The 18,392-nt window shown below is 34.7% G+C and overlaps 1 protein-coding gene across 2 annotated transcripts in view; it reads left to right on the top strand.

Annotated features, from left to right (window-relative positions):
* EIF4G3 (eukaryotic translation initiation factor 4 gamma 3) overlaps positions 1-18,392 on the top strand; it is a 247,084-nt gene that overhangs the window by 127,155 nt on the left and 101,537 nt on the right. For both annotated transcript variants that reach the window (XM_023529130.1, XM_023529131.1), the window contains exons 4-6: positions 3,364-3,459; positions 4,830-4,943; positions 8,470-8,502. In XM_023529130.1, the coding sequence (XP_023384898.1) occupies positions 3,430-3,459; positions 4,830-4,943; positions 8,470-8,502 (177 nt within the window). In that variant the 5' untranslated portion in view covers positions 3,364-3,429. The remainder of the gene's footprint in view (positions 1-3,363; positions 3,460-4,829; positions 4,944-8,469; positions 8,503-18,392) is intronic.

The following is an 18,392-nucleotide window of genomic DNA, read 5'->3' as shown; positions in this document are numbered from 1 at the left end:
TTTCAATCTGATTTGCGTGTATGCGCACACACGTACCCAGTATTGAAGTTAGTCTTTATGGCAGTGTAAAACTTTAAGGAGAGGAAAGAGTCTTAAAACGAGAGAAATAACCTTTCTTTTCTGAGTTGTATGTGAAGCGCTTACAATAGTACTTGAAACATCGTAAGAGCTATATAAATGTTTTGTTATAATTATTTTTGTTGGCTGAAGTCCATTGTATTATATTACAATAATTGAAAATCCTTGTAAGTGTTTTCACATATCCATATTTTGAAAACCATCACATCTAGACCTAAGGCGTGGTTAGTGTGTTCTGTCTTGTTACAGAATTCACCTGCAGATTTCTATCCTTCATTGTCTAAATCACTGTTTTTAAAATAATTATTATGGACTTAAAGGTTATGCATATTGCAGAAGAACTGTTTTGATTGGCTTGTCTTCACTGGCATTCTGTTAACAGTTTGTTAGTTAACGCCATTTGCTAGTTGTTTTTGTTACTGTTGTGTTCTTATCTCCCCAGTTAATAAAAAGGGAACAGTGACTCAAGAGGGTTCATTGAAACATAAAAGTAATGATGAAAATAAGAATGTACGTCAATAACTCTTGTAAACCTGGACAGTGAACTGGGTTATAGTTTAAATATAAAATATTCATGTATATGTCCTTGGAGAAGTAAATCTTTGTGATAACTTTGAAGGTATTCAAAAAGAAAAAGTGCGAACAAAACATATGATGAGTACCAAAATGACACTCCATCGATCTATCCCTAGTTCTTTACGCATTTGATGTGATGAAACACATTCATAGTGTTCCTATTCAAGTTTTTGCGATATTTTCAGCAAAGATAAGAGCATGTTAATCAAGTTATTCAAAAGTTTCTTAATCTAATAAACTCGATTTATCATGTCCTTAAGTGCAAAGAAGAGATGAAAAGCATAGTACCATCTTTCACAGGTACACTCCTTGCAACAACAGGTACAAGTCATGTCATTCCTAAGAAATTTTGAAAGCCAGCTTCAAAGAATGGAAAAATGCTCTGAGAGAAAGCCGAGTGAGCCCTTGGCAAAATTCTTTTATCAGTGCCCTTATTAAAATCTTATACCGCTAATGGCACAATAGCATACATTGTAAAAGAGGAATCATTTCCATGTGTGGGTGTCATCAGATATTGCTTTGTATTTAGATGGAATTGCTTGTGTACAGAGTATGAATCAGCTCTTGGCATACATACAATTTAAATTATAAGAAATACTTGATTATTTTTTGCTGTTTGTAATAGTAATTCCAAGCTAAAGGAAAGTAAATTTTTTGTTTTTAGTCATTCTGAGAATATAGTCTCAGTATTAACTACTACTAGTACACTATATGTGTACTAGTAGACATATAGTGTCTGGTAGGCCAGTAATGGTGATATTACTGAATGAAAGACTTTGTGCCTGAATGCTAATTGACATCCTGTTTTTTCAGTTAGTTTAAGGGTGTTACAGCCTTGTATGGCTCCAGTGTTGAAGATATTAGTGAAAATTTTGAATAAGGTCTATTATGGCCATCTCGAATATTTTCAGCATCTTTTATGAGAGGGCAAGTTCTCACCTAACTTTTCGAATAGAAATAACATTTCTTTATATTTTTATAAGTGGTACATCTCAACATTGTGTTTAGTATCTTGACAGGCAGAAGCTTATGCTTCAACATACTACCAACTAAATGTTGAGAATAAAGTATCAAGATTTCCTAAGACCAGAGATCCTCACCACTGAGAATATGACTTCCTTAACACTTAATGACTTTCTTTAATTTGATAAAGAATGAAATTGATTCTGTATTTTACAACTATATCCAGATTTTTAAATAGAATTTGATGGAATACTTTTCCAATTTAAATGTATTTATAGTTAATAAGAAGTCCATTTATCACTCCTTTTTAAGTCAAAATAGTCAAACTCCCAGATTTCCAGAGTTTGAGTGTGATACACACACATAAGCTTAGTGTCTAAAACAGCGCTAAAAATTTTGATGAGAAACCTCCGAATAACTTTTGGGTCATATTTGAGCCAATATTATCTGTCTGATAAGTTCAATATAGTCGCTGCCCTGTATTTAAATTTGTGGCCAGATTTAGTGGAACTAGAGTAAAAATGGAAATCAACCTAAGGTGGCGCCTTAATGTCAATTATACAGGGGGCTATAAGGTTACTGTTTTTGAAAGATTGCAAAATATCCTTGTGTCAACTATGAAACTGTTATTCTTTTCATTAATCTTACTTTCATTACTTGAAAATCATGATGCAAACATTTGCTTTAAGTTGGTAATTCCAGCTGAAATCTCATAAAATGTTCAACAGATACCAAAAGTTAAACTGTTTTGTTTTGTTTTTTTTTTTTTTAAACAAAGTTGGACTACTTCTTAGACACATCAGTTATTTAGTTACCTTGGGTAAGACGCTTAAAATTTCTGACCCTTGATTACCTCCTTTGTAAAACTGACACTATTGGTAACTAAAGGCGATTGTATAGTAATTGACTTGACCTCATTTAATCTTAGCAACTGCCTTGTTAGGTGTGTTACTTCTTTTCACATTTATGGGAAAGACAACTTACTTGCCCAAACTAATGACAGTAGTAAGTGACAGTTACTAGGATCTGAATCCAAGTCCTGTGATTCCGCGTCTATTGCTCTTGCCAGCATTTCATTTTAAACATAAGTATTTTTTCCCTAAAATCACTAGCGCGTAGTATATTATTCTGTAGCATTTAACGTGGATTCGTAATGAAAATCTTATGTTCCTATTTTCAGAAAACTTGTAGTAAGTTAGTCTATGTTACTTATTTCAGGCTTTTATCTAAAGTTCTTATTGATTATAGATTTTTATGGGGTTATGGAAAAGGATTATGGTGTAAGCAGTGAGACAGAACAACATTGCTATAGTAATTAACTGAGTGAACTGCTAATTTGGCTCTGGAATGGCTTCCTCAGTGCCTACCTTTGCTTATAGGTACTTTGGAAAACTTGCCACAGCAGTAACAGGTTCTCAGCCATGCTTGGTTTTGTTTGTGGATGGGCTGTCCATTTCAGAAACAGATGAATTGACAGTGAGTGGAGCTCTTTGTACTCATGGGATCAAATAATTGCACCTAGATATTGGATTGCAGATGTCTCTCATCACGTGGTTTAAAGTAACCCCTAAAAAATGTTACTGTGATTCTGGATTGCTGGATATTTTGATAAAGATAAATTTAAAAAGTAGAGCTGTAAACCCCATTAATAAATATTTCTATAAACTTTTTTTAAACACTTTGGGATTTGAGTTACCATGCCATATTTATTTAAAATATGATATTGTTCTTGCTATTCTTCGACAGACCCCTTATCCCTCTGGACAGAATGCAGGTCCAACCACGTTGGTATATCCTCAAGCCCCTCAGACAATGAATTCACAACCTCAAACCCGTTCTCCGGTAAGTAAGCAGAAGCTTGTTCTAGATAATGTTTTCCACCTAAGTTTGTGTTTGTAGCAGCTTGGGTTACTTCGGCTAATATCTTTACTTGATTTTTGAAATTTGTCCCAAGGACAATTTCTTGTTGTTGTTGTTATATTGATTAGCATCGCATATTCAGACCTCTCGCTATAGGAATAATTAAATTTATTAAGAAAAAGAAGAAATGGAATCTTCTTTTACTATTCTGTGGCATGATTTTTTTTAAAATTTCAGTTGCATTCAAGTTTACTTCATTTCAGTTCTTAATTTGTTAGTTGTACTGTTCAAAATTCAAGAGAAGAGAAAGCACAATGATTTTAAAAGTAAATTTTATTAATTAAACTCTCAAATTCCAGTAGTTTGGGAAGTAAGACTTCTGAACTAGATCAGTTCTGTTTGACAGTACCTATGCATGACATACACGAGTGGTGTATTCATTTCTTTAGATGGTAAATAAATTGTCGTACAGATGTAAACGCTGTCATCCTCTTTGCTCATCCTTTACATGGATTGCAATAAGTATTGCAAAGACTGAATTTACTCAAGGTTCATCCTTCTATTTCACAAAAGCGTACAGTGGCTTCAGCTGTCCATTCCTTAGAACGTCGTTTTCTGCCCTGCATGATTAGTTTTTCCTAGAAGATGCTTCTGTAACATCTCACATTGTATCTCACATCCCTACTTGTACCTCACCTCTGTGTTTTCCTCAGATGATAGGGATCTTCTTTTGGTTCCCCACCCCTGCTTTTTTCGCCTGTAGTACAAGAATGTTTCATTGCATTAGCTCCTATTCATTTAGCTTTATGCATGAATTTAGAAATGTTGAAATGTACGAAAGAATTGCTCAAAGAACTAGGAGAGCATAGACTGCACCAAATGTAATCTCTTTTCTTACCCTCTTCCTATCTTTCTTTTCCCTGTTGCCCTCTTCTCCAATACCTGTTCTTAGATCCTGGTTCTCCCCAGGGGGTGGAGGAACCATTCTAAAGAGGTGGGCCTTTGGTCCTAGTTGCCTGTTTGCTTGTCTTTTTTTTTTTTTTTTTTCCTTTTTTGCTGAAATGGTCAACAAGATGTCTGATGCAAGTTTTGTTCTGAGAGTGGTTTGGGGATGTGGACACTTGACTACTTGGAGTGGGCCTGCGATCTCATCAGATTAATTTAGATAGGCCCTGGTTCCAATCATTAAACATGGAACGTTATGGTAAGCTCCTACTGCAAAGAATTCTGTAGCCCTTTTTACCCCTAAACCCTCTTTTATAATTACTGGAAAAAAAAAATGAATTTACATGGTTAGAACTGGCGCAAAACCTGACTGAAGAGCTGCATCTCTAAACCAGTTTTTTTGACAGCCCAGCAGAACAGTGCCAATACATTGCACAGACAACTGGAAGAGGAGGAAGGTTTTGGAACAGACTCCCGTTTACAGGTCCTTGGCTGGAAGAGGCTGGATAAAATACTGCATTGTAAGCAATATAACAAACTGTACTTCTTGCAGGCAGTGGTGCCTCTGGCACTCATTATTTTTGACCACATCCATTTATTGGCTGATGAACAGAAATGCATTGATTGCTCCCTCTCTGAAAGTCTAACCTAGCATGGCAGTTTCTGCCAGGCACAGCGTGGAAAAGAATAACAAATTGGGTGGGTCTTCTCTATCGGGAATTAGACAGGAGTAATTTGGGGTTTAGATTTTTCTTTATTTTAAACTTGAAGAGGGATATCCCTTTCACATAAATTTGATTTTAAAAGATAAATTTCAAGGCTTCTCTTTCCCTTTTTCCAATTTATAATTGAATATTAAGGGGGAAATTGTAGTTGTCAGCCATTTTTCTGTGGTCATAAACTCTTCAGCTACTGTCCTATGCAGTTTTTGCCATCTGCTCTGCTAGTGACCATTACCACCCCATTACTAAAAACCACACACATAACATTCCATTACATACCCCAAAACAAGTGCAAGACTAGCAGACCCCAGACTACTCTTGCTTGTTGTTTTGGGTCCAGTTTTCTTTATTTCTTTTGTGTTGGTGCTGGGAGGGTGAAGTTTGGGATACGAAACTTGGCAGGATTGCATTTTCTTTTTACATCCCAAGTTGCCATAGTCTAGTCTCATCCATCTCACAGCTATCCCAACTGGTGAGGAGAGGTAAGCTGTTGCACTAAGGAAGGGACCTGTCCCATGGCTTTGTAGAGCAGCTAAAGCTTACTCCATTCTATTTCTGCATTAATGGGCCATTGGCAATTGCACAGTTTAGGCTTTTCTGTTCTTCCCTGGACAGCTGCCTTTGCAATCCAACTGGCTTCAAGTGGCCCCCCTCCCTCCTTCAGGTTACCTTTGTGCCTGTATTTCTTCTATTCAGTACTTCTTAGTATCTTAGTTAAATTCATATTGTTGAAAATCTTGTTTAAAAGTAAAAAAATAACTGATAAGCTATCTGTTCCATTGTACTGGAACTCTTTAAGCAGTAGTTTATTTTTAAAAAGCCTCCAAAATAGTGAAGCTATTGAATGCTTTATTGCGAGAGGGGGACAGTTTGGCTTTTGCAGTAACCTATAACCATTGGTTATTTTTATACTTTATGGTGCTAAGTGGCAAAGTTACGTCAATGTTATGTTGGCCATGCCCAGTTACCAACTGTGCACAGATGAGTGAGTGAGTGGGTGGATGGATGGGTGGCATTAACATTGTATCCAAGTTCACGGAAGGCTGCTTTCCTTAATATCTACAGTCCTCACCATCTTAAAGACTCCTCTTAAAAAAAAAGAAAGAAAAAAACAAAGAAACGAAAGTTTCTATTTTTCACATGAGCCAGCAGCGACTACAGTTTGTTCTGTTGCTTACAGTTACCCATAGTTTTAAGACTATTGTCATTCCAAATGAAAAACTCAATAGCCAATGGTGACTAGTGCAAAATAGACTAGGGTATTTCCCCACTAACTTAAGTTGTCGTTTTTTTAAATATATGTATAATTTTATAAGGTACTCCTCTTGCTCATAGAGAGTTCTCTTTTGACTGGAACATTCCAAATATATAAAGTTTCAACTTTTATTTTAGAGCCTTAGAAATGGAACCTTTCTGTGGAACAGTGATAAGACAGGTACTGCTGTACTCAGGTTAATTTTTTAACATGGCCCTTCTCTCCCATTTTCTTCAAAAGTGTCATGAGGAAACATCTCACTTCCACCCCCTACTTTCATACCACATGGGTGGTATTGCCTATTCTTGAAACTTGATGTCCATAGTAGAGGTATGATCTGTTTTCTTTTCGTAATTGGAAAACTGAAAATATAAGACCTCAGTTTCTTTGAAGCGAAAATGTTCTGCAAGAACTATAGCTGCCATTATCATCATTCTGAAAAACTATTTTACAGTTATTAGCAAATATAATAGATGACCTAACACCCCCTAATCATATAGATTATAGGGAGCTCATCAAGTTATGCTGAGTAACTTCAAAATGTGTTAAGGCACTTTACTTCAATAATAGGTGACATTTTAGCTTCTAAGGCGAATTCTTGATAGAGCTATCTTCAACCGTCTCCTACATTGTGGCATGTGCTTCACTATAATTTAAAAAATATTTTTACATGAAATAATGACAGTTGGGAAATAATTCCAAAACTCTTGAAAATACTATTGCAGGTAACTTAAATTCTGAGTATGAACGATTGTTCTTAGTTCATCTTCAGTTCACCTGTAGTAACTACCTATAGTAAGGAAGGCTCTGTAGGAAATAAAACCACTGAGGAAATATTTTTTAACTCCTTCAGTGTATTAAAGAAAAACCCTGTCGAATTTTTATTCAAAACTGCTTCCTAAGTATTTTCTTTTTGCTGTTAAAAAGTGTGGTTAACATTTTAATGGTTAATATATTAGTAGCCAGTACATGACAGTATGTACCTGAACATTTTTCTCTGTCCTTTTTAGTAAAATCACATTGGAAGCCCCATTTTGCTCTGATAAAGAATTATTTGACCTTAGAGGTTTAGTATTTAATATTTTATGGGTGAAAAAAGTTTTTTTCCCATTCTAAGTTAGAGAAAGTAAGAGTTGGACTACATATTATCTGCTTTCCAAGTATTCTGTCATTTACCTGAGAAGTTATGTTTTCTTTTGCATTTATTCTCAGTATCAGATAGCAGTAGGTACATATGTACAGTGTTGTGCTGTTGTGTATAAATAGTAATTGAGAGATTTGCCTTCTTTTATTCTTTTTTTCTTCTTGAGCTTATTACAGTACCCCTTTGATTAATCATGTTAGAAAGTGATGTTCTTTACTAGCTATTTGCTTTGATATGCCTGGTATTAAACTTTACTAGTTAATTGCATTTAAACATAATTATTTATATATTTAAATATATATTTATAGGTTATAAATATATATTTAATATAATATAATACATAAATATATAAATAAAATTTTATTCTTTAATCCCAAGAAATAAAGGAAGATACTAAAACTTCCATTTCATGTGTGAGATACCCCATTTAACTTAAGTAAATTTGAAATGAGGCCTGTTAGATTTTTTATTTCCTGTCGGACAGTATAATAACCTCCTGGCTATTTCTTGGAACATAAAAGCATTTCTCATTCCCTCCAGCTCTATCAGTTGCAAAAGTACACTTGACCTTCATGTGTTTGTCTTAATATAACCCTTAGTGTTTCAAAATTTCTTTTATTTTAGGGTTGTTTTTTTTTTTTTAATCTATATATTCCTGTCAGGGAAGCACCCTTACTCATGCTTAACAGCTTAGCTGTTTCTCTCCCAGCTGATAAATGGCAAACTATTCCTGGTAGTGGTGTTAACCTGTTGAATCTTAGTACCTGTCTGTCACTGTCCTGCAGCAAAGCTTTGACTGTTTGTGTTCTTTTTTTTCTTGTGGGTTTTTTTTCTTTTGGCATATTGTGTGACATTTTGGTTTTTGTTGTGGTGTTTCTGACTCTTTGTGCCTTTCCTTTTGTGTTTGTTTTCCCTCCTTTTCTCAGTTTGCAGCGGGGCCTCGACCTGCCCATCATCAGGTACTGTACCCTTGCCCCTTCACTATCACCCTTAACTAATAAGTGGGGGCTTTAGTAGCTGCTCTCTTAGAATGCTGCCCTTCCATGGACCCCCTCAAACTGCTCTTGTCAAGAGTAGCTTCAGTCAGATGTAATTCAGTTCTTTTTGTCCTTTACTATTTCATAGCATTTTCTTGGCAATAAACCCATTTACTTCTGTTTATGACACATTTGAAAAATAATTATTACTTTTTTGTCAAAAAAATAATTGCTCTGAATTTAGAGAACCTTGAAACGTTATAGACATCTTAAACCCACGCAGGTTTTGTGGATTAAGTTTAAATTAACCTGAAATGGAACAGGCAACATTCTAAGGGTTTTCTATTAACATTCTGATGTAACTTGTATTGATGTGTATAAAATAGCATTAGTATTTCTAAAACCACTAATCTCAGTTACTAACCTAGACTTAATAACAAATCGATTAACAATAATATACATTCATTTGCTACATAGAATTATCTTTATTCTTAAAATACATGGAAATTAAATACCTTATTTTTAATATTTTTAGCCTATTGTTCTTTTAAATGAAGTAATTGTATAAATTAAAATTTCAAAAAATGTATATACCAATGCTAATTTATTTAGCAGGATTATACCACAAGGGTTGGTTTGAGAGAAAAATAAAAACTTGCAGGTCCCTCCACAAATAGCTTTTTATGGAGTGTTTTGAAGCATTTTCTTTTGCTATAGTAGAAAGAGCCTAGGCTTTAGAATCTGATAGATCTGGGTTCATATTACCAGCTCTACTGTATAACCAGCTGAGTTATCCAGATCTTTTTCTGAGCCACAGTTTCCTCATATGTAAAATGGGGATAAATACCCTCTATGTTAGAGATAAGTTAGCCGACACAAAGTAAGCAGTCCATATGTGGTAGCTTTTTTAATATTGTTATGCAACATATTGCAGTTTGACAAAATGAGAGAAATGTTACCAGTGTTTTACCTGTGGTGTCATATTTAGAATTCCTTTTACTGAGTAAATGGATATTATTTAATTGAAGGATTTCATGGTCTAACAGTGATTTAATACAAGGCTCTATTTCTCAAAATATAATCTTCCCAATTTAGAGGATGTAAAGAGATTCCGAGGTGTTAGACACTTTGCAAGAGAACTCAGAGATGGTTGTATGAAGCGGATGGCAATTCTTTGGATTTGATAAAGAAATAAAACTCGGGTATTTTTTGGTATCAAGAGCTGGTAGTATTATAGTACCTTAAGAGCTTGGACTTTGGCATTAGCTAGGCCTCGTTTTGACTCTTCCTAATTAAGTGTATGTTCTTGGGTATGTTATTGTTTTCAGCCTCAGTTTTCTGATTTGTAACATGGGGGAAGTATTAATACCCATCTAAGACTGATGTGAAAAGTAAATGAGATAATGCAAATAAAATAATTAGCAGAGTTTTGTCACATACTAATAATATTTTAAAAAGATAATCCCTTAGGTAAAAAGATTGATTATAATTTTTTTTAAAACTTAGAGGCCATAGAGGCAAGGCTTAAATTTTAGTCAGAAGTCAAGGCAGATACTCCTCACAGAGAAACCTGGGAGATCTCTGCTCAAGAAGCAGAGCAAAAGACTATTGATGCAGAAAAATCATTTTCGAGCTCCTTGCTACAAGGCTCTAAGTATTGCTATAACTTGTGTTCAGTAGCAGTGGTCCTCAGATAGGGATGTTGCAGTGAAGCCTTTAAAAATAGTCAGCTTTGGGAAAATCTGTTTTCTAAGCTTTCTTCTATGAGGCTTGTGATACATTTTGTCTTTCTTCGATCCCAACAACCAAAGAAAACTTTAAGGAATCTTCGTAAGAAAAAACTAATTTCAGTCTTGAATTCATTTTTCATGTGTAATGTAACCAAAAAGGTATTGGTAGATTGGTTCTTCATTTAGCTTTAGAATGATGCTTGTGAAATTATGGCATGTTTAAACTATTAAAAAATAGAACTATACATGTGTGTATATTTATTATTTATTCATTAGCAAGAAAAATAATTACTTGCCAACACGAGTTTTTGAAAATGGATTCTTAAGATGCAGGACAAATATAGAGCATTGCTTTTGGATGCAAAAACTTCAGATAACTGGCTGCTTTTTACTACGTCAGTCTTCCTTTTTAAACACCAGTTAAATTTTTTCACTATACCACAGAGAACTAAGTGAAAAGGAAATATATAACCTTGACTCAGGCAGCAGCAATAGTTACCTTAGAGAAATAGAGGAGGAGGGGGGAGGGTCATGAGGATGAGGTGGCACTGCTGAGCAGGAGGTATGGCATTGAGTAGATAGTTAGGAAGAGCTTGCTATTTTGTATGCAGTTTGTTTTGTTTCACTGTGGAATTAGGTATGGGCATTTTGGGTGGGATAATCAGTTATGAAAAACTTCTCTGAAATTGCAGTTTATTGAGCAACCTTTGTGCTCTAAATGCCAATAAAATTCCCCCAGTGACAAAAACTAAACAAAATAAATAGCTTCATACATTTCTAGATACCCTCTATGGAGGCGATACTGTTTCCCACTTGAGAACCACTGGCTGCATGCGGTCTTTATTTAAGAGGATAATCTCCTTAGATCTAAAGTCAAGTACAGACCGAAATCCTGAGAGATCCACAGAGAAGGATATGCTCATAATACAAAATAGGACATAGAGACCTACATAATTAAAGCAGTACAGTAAAAAACATTGAGTGGTATACAGAGAATACAATTGTAAGGGGGAAACATCTATGTCCTGGGATATTTTTGGTTTGCTGTGCTTAAGACTTAAAGTTGAATTGAAGGCATAAATGGTTTTTTCATCTGTGATTGCTTGCTTTCTCCAGGAAAAGAATTAAATCAAAGGTTAGAATTAGAATTAGTCTTGAATAGTTAGAATTAGCGAATAGATTTCTCATTTCTCCTTTATTCCATTATTCATCAGTGGCTTCCTTTCTGATCACATAGCCTTTTATGCTTTCATCTTATTTATTTATTTATTTATTTATTTATTTATTTATTTATTTATTTATTTATTTATTTATTTATTTATTTATTTATGCATGTATGTATTTATTTATTTATTTTTTACAAAACAGTTGACGCTAGGTGATATTTCCTATGATCGTTGTTTTCGAAGTCCAGTAGTAAATATGTAACTGTTTCTGGAGCCTTAATAACAACTTGTCCTATCAATATTGCAAACAAAGTATATTAAGTGTTATTTAGGCCAGCTATTTGGAGATAATTGCTTGTGAAAAGAAAACACCATTATTCAGTTTTGTAATTTAAAACCTATATATTTTTTCTTAACAAACAAAGACTCATGGACATGGACAATAGACTAGTGTTTACTAGACGGTAGTGTGGGGGGGGCGGGGGAGGAGAGAGGTAGTAGATGGAGTAAAAAGGGTCAAATATATGGTGACATTAAAGAATTAAAAAATAAATTAAGTAAAAAAAAAAAAATAAAGCCTGTATATTTTTTCTTCTTTGTAAAATGAAGTTATCTGATTGAAATGAAGCAAAATTTTGGATAGTAAACATTTTTAGTTTAATAGAACCAATAAACTGTTATATGTTTCTTGTACTTTTATTTAGAAGATCTTATGTGTAGCCAAACAGGTCTCTTTCTGAGTCCCTCAAGTCAGGAATACCATGCTTCAGTTAGCATTATTTCAGCCACATCTTCTTGGTGCTATTAGTTTTTGGCTTTTGCAGGGATTCTTTAGATTAATAAGGATGTTCTGTTCTTTTTGCATTTTATAATGAAGAGAGCTTTGGAAGAGAATAATAGTTTTCTTCAAAGGTGAAAGAAGTCCTAAGTAATTTTATATGCAAAAACACCCTGGCTTTCGAACTATGTCAACTATGTTTACTCTGATGTTTGAAAATCCCTAGGTAATTAGAAACTGAGAGAACAGAAGGTACATTCAGAATTAAAAACAAGTCACTTGGTATAATGTAGATTCTGGCTTGTGTTATTAATTTCATGTCTTTGGCCATTGAAATTTATGTAGTTGTGATTTAAAGTTACTTATATTCCTGTTCTTATTCGGCTTCTGGGCTTCACAAGAGAGATCAAGTGCTGGTTATGTACTGTGGCTAAGTAGTCTTTGCATTGTGAGAAAGACCAAGGAATTGATATTTAAAAGTGTTCATAAGAACAAAAGCATTTTGCATTGTTTTGATATATGGATTTAGTTCATCTCATGTTCTGAATAATATGCTACATTCAAAGCAGTTGGATTTAGTGTAAACAAATGATAAGCTCTATAAAACTTAGCAATTTGGCATCAAGGAATATATATTACCTGGTGGCAAGCATTGAAACTGTGCCTGTTTTCCTGTTGCAGTTTGGTTCTTTTTGCAAAAAAGATTTAAAAAAAGAAACAGCTGGCTTATGTTGATTTTCCTTTTTTCTTTTTCCATTATGACCTTAAAAGTTTTCTGTATTTGAAGTTCTGCTGTTAAATTTGAAGTCTTCCTTCCTGGTAGAGTAATATTTGTATTGCTGTAGGCAGTTTCTTACATTTGGAAAGTAAAGTAAATGAATGCTTAAGGCTTACCTCTGGGGCCAGACCTGGCACATCGGAGGTAAATGGATATTACTAGGAAATCAGATCAAGCATCTATGTTGTCTTATGACCAGAACCCTTATATTTTTCAGAGCTTAATGTAAGTCAGTGATGAACGGTTTTATCTCATGTTTTAGTTACAAGGAGTTGTAGGGTTGCAGCAGAGACAATGAAGAAAATACAGGTTGGGTATAGACATAACTGGGACTCAGTCTTAGCTTTACTACAAACTAACTTTGAACCTCAGCTCTCTTATCTTTGAAATAGATAGAATATGCTCATAAGTGATATAATATTGAAGTGTTATAATAACAGCACCTATTTCCTAAGGATGTTGTTAGTATTAAAGTCCCTGCCTGTCACAGTACCTGGCACATAATAAGTTCTTGGTAAGTGTCAGTTTCCTTTAAGCAATGAGACAGCCTGCCTTTCCCCCTTTTTCTCAAGCTATTTTTAACTATGAATGAAGTATTCTATAAGGATGCTCATTTCCCACACTCTACATTATGATCTGATGCAACACTTTTTTTGCCCCTGAGAGAATCCTTAGGGGTTTCTTTCCTCCATTTGACATAATCCTCTAAGGCAGCACTGTCCAATAGAACTTTCTGCAATGATGAAAATGATCCATATTTGTGCTGTCACTACAGTAGCTACTAATCACATGTGGCTATCAAGCATTTGAATTGTGCAATGCAGCTGAAGAACTGATTTTTAAATTAAATATTAATTTTAATTTAAGTAACCAGATATGGCTAGTGGCTTCTATATTGGACAGCTTAGCTCTACAGCTTACATCTCCTAATTCTTAGTGAAACCTAGAATTTAGAATGTAATAATCTTTATTATAAATTGTAAGTCTCAGCAGAATATGTGATCGACACTTGAGTGATACCCCATTATGTGATATTTTACTGCATGTCCCTTTGTAACTTGGTAACTTGTCAGAAAATTATAGCTGTTATTTTTCTTGAGTACTTTAGAATTTTTAAAGATGTTAACCTAAAATATTCTTAATTGCATATTTTACTGTTTATCCCTCTAGGAGGCTGAACTATATACTACAAATTCTAGGGATTTCAAAAGCATATTTTAGATAAGATTTTTGTTGCTTTGCAAATTAATAAGTACTCAGTTTTTTCCCCACATGTGAAGAACGAATATGATTGAATAGGATTTTTCTATTTCCTGAAAATGAATAGGTAGTTTTCAAAGAATTTATGATTATTATGTAGTTTTTTAGAGATATCTTTGTCTGTTGATGATCTTAGAGAGAAAAGTCATGAGAAATGTTATAATTACCAGAAATGCTTCAGAAAGCATTTATTATTGGCCAGAAGACTGGGTAATGGTGTGATCGCTGCATCTTTAGAACAATCTTCCAAGAGTGATGTTTTCTTTCTGGCTTCTGGTGTTTTTGTGAAAACCAGCAGTTATGAGTACCCTAAGTTCACCCTCTATTTTGGAGCCACCCAAAGTATTGCCTCAAATGAGGGCTGTCACCTTCCTCTGCCATTCTCCTGGCACACTAGTGTACTATTGAAAGATAAAATACTTAAAACAGATTGAAATCAGATTTAGAGATATGTTGTACATGGGTTTTCTCTACCTAACCCTTTTTAACATTTTTATCAGTGACTTGGATTGATAATATACCTATCAACATTTGCTGAGTAATTTTGACATTGCTTGATATTCTCACAATCCAAGAAAAAAAAAATGTACAATCTGAAATGATGGGTTGAAACTATAACTTTTATAGCACTTACTAGCTATAGCGTACCACTCTAAACACTTTACATATGTATTAACTTAGTCTCACAATAAACCTTCTAACCAGATAATTTTCAAAGGAACAAAATTTGCAAGATTCCTTATATGAGCTTCAAAACACAGCTGTAAGAGTACACACAGAAGTGAAGAGCATGACTTACTTAACTGCCAGGTTATGTATGAAGAAGATTTATGAGTCTTAAATGATTGTAATTCAGTACCAATCAGTAGTAAAATATGATTGACAAAAGAGCTCTGATTCTTAGTTTCATTAATGGAAATATAATTGACCAGAATAAGAGAGAGATATTGTTCTTTCATTCGGCAACAGATATTTATTGAATGAAGGCCCTGTACATTCTGGGCAGACCCCATCCTGGATATTTATGTTTGGTTCTCTAGCGAGACTTTGAGCAGTGGAAGCAGATTGAGAGAAAAGAGTATGTAAGCTAGTTAAAGAATTCAAAATCTTGGTTGGAGGGACAACGGGCAAAGGGTGACGATTGGCTTGGAACAAAAAAATAAACAGTAGTGTGCAAGTTGGCAGTGACGGAAGTCTTCGGATAACATAGACATTTGTCACTTATGAAGAAGGATTTGACTTCGATGTGATTTTAGATATAGACATTGGACTGGAGGGTAGGTGACACAGAGAGAAAAATTTTGAGCCAGTAGAAGAGAAAGACATTTTCAGTGTCAGAACTCCATTTAATGATGAAATGGAACTATGTCTTGAGTTGTTTAAGTTTTGTTACCCAAGAGCATGTCATATAAGAGATTCAAACTTTAGATATATGGTTAGTATAAACGGCATGCACTGTCCTTCTATCCAGAAGAGTTTGATTCTTTTAATGATTCTTCATCACTCAGTGGAGAGGAAAAGAGATTCAGAAGCATTGCAAGCATTGCAAGCATTTTGGAGAAGCCCATTCAAATTCACATCCTTTTCAGTTAACTGTGGTTTGCTGCCTTGCCAACCTATGGAATCTTATTTTCCTGTACTGGTATTTTAAGTGGCGGTGGGTGTGGGGTGGATGGGTTGGTGGGGGCAAGCTCCAGATAGCATGTCCTTGTAAAAATCTTCATGAATGTTGTCCCCAGGTTATAAAAGCATTTGAAAGTTTCGGTTACTTTAAGGGAGATAGAGAATTGGAGTCTTATACATAGAATAATTTTGCTTTCCTAAATAATAAACATATATTTTGTGAAGTAACTGGTGTAGCAATTTTCTTACCAGGGATCAATTATGATGTAAGGATGTACCACTCTTTAGTGTAGTTGGATAGAGGTCTTGTCACATCCTTTCAGCCTTTGAAACAGTTCCTTCTGGCTGACTACACTTGTTTGAAAATACGAAGGGTGTTCCATTACATGAGAGATAGAGTGTATAAAAATTAGAAGTATAGACGTAGAACCTTACTATGTTTAAATTACACATGAAGGACCTTCAGCAAGTTACTTAATCTCCCTGTCGCTCGATTTCCCCATCTATCTCATGGCGATGTTAATAATAGTACCTACTTTAGAGATTTGTTGTGAGGCTAAGTTAATACATGTGAAGTGTTTAGAGTAGTACCTGGAAACTAGCAAGTGCTATATAAATCTTCACCATTGTTATTTAATGTGCCTATATGAATACATTTTTCTATTTAGCTTCAAAGCTGAAATCTTAGTTTATAAAAAAATTATTGTATGTCCACATAATCACAGATTTTGTGTTTTACTGGTTCGGCTGTATGTTAATATTAGGAGTATCATTGAAACACTTGTTTCTCTTTAAAACCTGCTGAAGAAAAGTCATATACTATTCAGAAACCTCCTTGAATAAGATGAAACCTGTTATTTTAAACAGGCTTGTTAAAAATGCCAGCAGAGCTTTGGAAAATAGTGGTAAGAAAAGTACTCACATATATTAAACTATTAAAATTGTGTGAAAACTTTGCCCATATCTATTTTTCTTGCTCTGCATAAGTTAATGGGCAGATTTCCTCTCTCTTTCCCACTATAAACCCATGTTTTCAGGCTAATAAGTACTTTGAAAAATTCGATGATAATATAACCACAGAGGAATATCACCTGTATCTATTTGACACTCTCCTTGTCTTGGCCGCCCTCTAGAGTTGATGGAAAAGGATCTTAAAAGATTAATCTTTTTATCTACTGTGTCTAACATTTAGTCATTAATGCTCAGTAGGTTGAGCAGATGAATGACTCTCTTCTCCTTGAGGCTTTTAATGGTTTTGTGGCTTCTAATGTATTAACTAAGTTATAAAAATGCTGAAGTTCATACCTGAAATGTGTTTGCAACTCACATACATTGGTAAATAATAGATTCTGTCTACTGTGTAATTAAGAGAAGTGAAGTTTAGTATGAAAAGTTTATTAGTTCAGTGTTCCTGGTTGCAGTGGACAGAAATTCTTGTTTGTGTCATCAAAACTGTGTCAGTGGGGATAACAAGAAGTCTATTGCTGTCCTGTGGCCCAGCCCAGGTTTCTGTTACCAGCTTTGCCATTAGTACTTTCTTTTCATCTCCATCAGCCACTCTCTGTGGACTTCTCCATCTGGTTCCCTGTTCACTCCATTTTCCTACTATACCTTACTGTCCATTGTTTCTCTGTGACTTAACCTCTCTAGGGCTTCCTTTTTTTTTTTGGCCCTAGGATATGAGGGCTGAATGGGGATGAACCTTGGGCACTGGATCCCAATTTTTCCAAGTGAGCACAAGATCAAAAGTTATTTCTACCACCTGTGGGTAGCTTGATGCTTAAGAATAGGGACAGGATTGGACCTGAGTGGGCCCAAAGGTCAGAGGTCAACTTGCCTTTATTTGGACCAGTAGCAACACTTAGGTCTGGAATTGTGAGGCAACTGAGGAGATTTTGGAGCTAGAGCACATATTTAGACCGTTATTATATTTACCTGTTTTAAAGCTAGATGTGGCCTCTTATATGCCTGGTTAGTGGAAAAGAGCGGTTTCTGCCATGAAGAGTTTGATGTGTGTTGCAAACTTTGAAATGACAAATAGCACTTTTATTATTAACTCTTATCTCCATTCAGGATGGAGACTGGATCATAGAGAAGCTAAATAACTAATCACATAATGGCCATCCATGAAAGCCAAGAATAGGAATCAGTCCCAACTGTTCTTGTGCCATTAAGCAGGCTTTTCCTTTCAAGCTGTTATGACTGTGGCTACTAGTAGAATATCTTTGCCACTAGGTTTATTTATTTTTTATTTAAATGTGATTTGATTCATCAATTCCATGTGTTCTTGAATTCTCAAGTGGAGAATTATCATTCTGATTTCCTAATCTTCCTTTTCTTATTGTTAATAAATAGAAAGGTATTTTTGTTGAGCTGCATGCTGTATCCTCCCCCTTCCTACTGATCTATAAGCTTTTCCATTGGCTTTCTTTCTGTTTCCTGCTGCTTTCTTGCTTCATAATTGAAGGGAGGATTCAGACCCATCCAGGTAACAAACTACTGGTTCTGCATGGCCTCTTTATTATTCTATCCAATTA

This window comes from Pteropus vampyrus, unplaced genomic scaffold, assembly GCF_000151845.1.
Source record: "Pteropus vampyrus isolate Shadow unplaced genomic scaffold, Pvam_2.0 Scaffold36, whole genome shotgun sequence".
NCBI lineage: Eukaryota > Metazoa > Chordata > Mammalia > Chiroptera > Pteropodidae > Pteropus > Pteropus vampyrus.
Note: the sequence above shows the minus strand (reverse complement) of the source record. Positions and strands in the feature narration are given on the sequence as shown.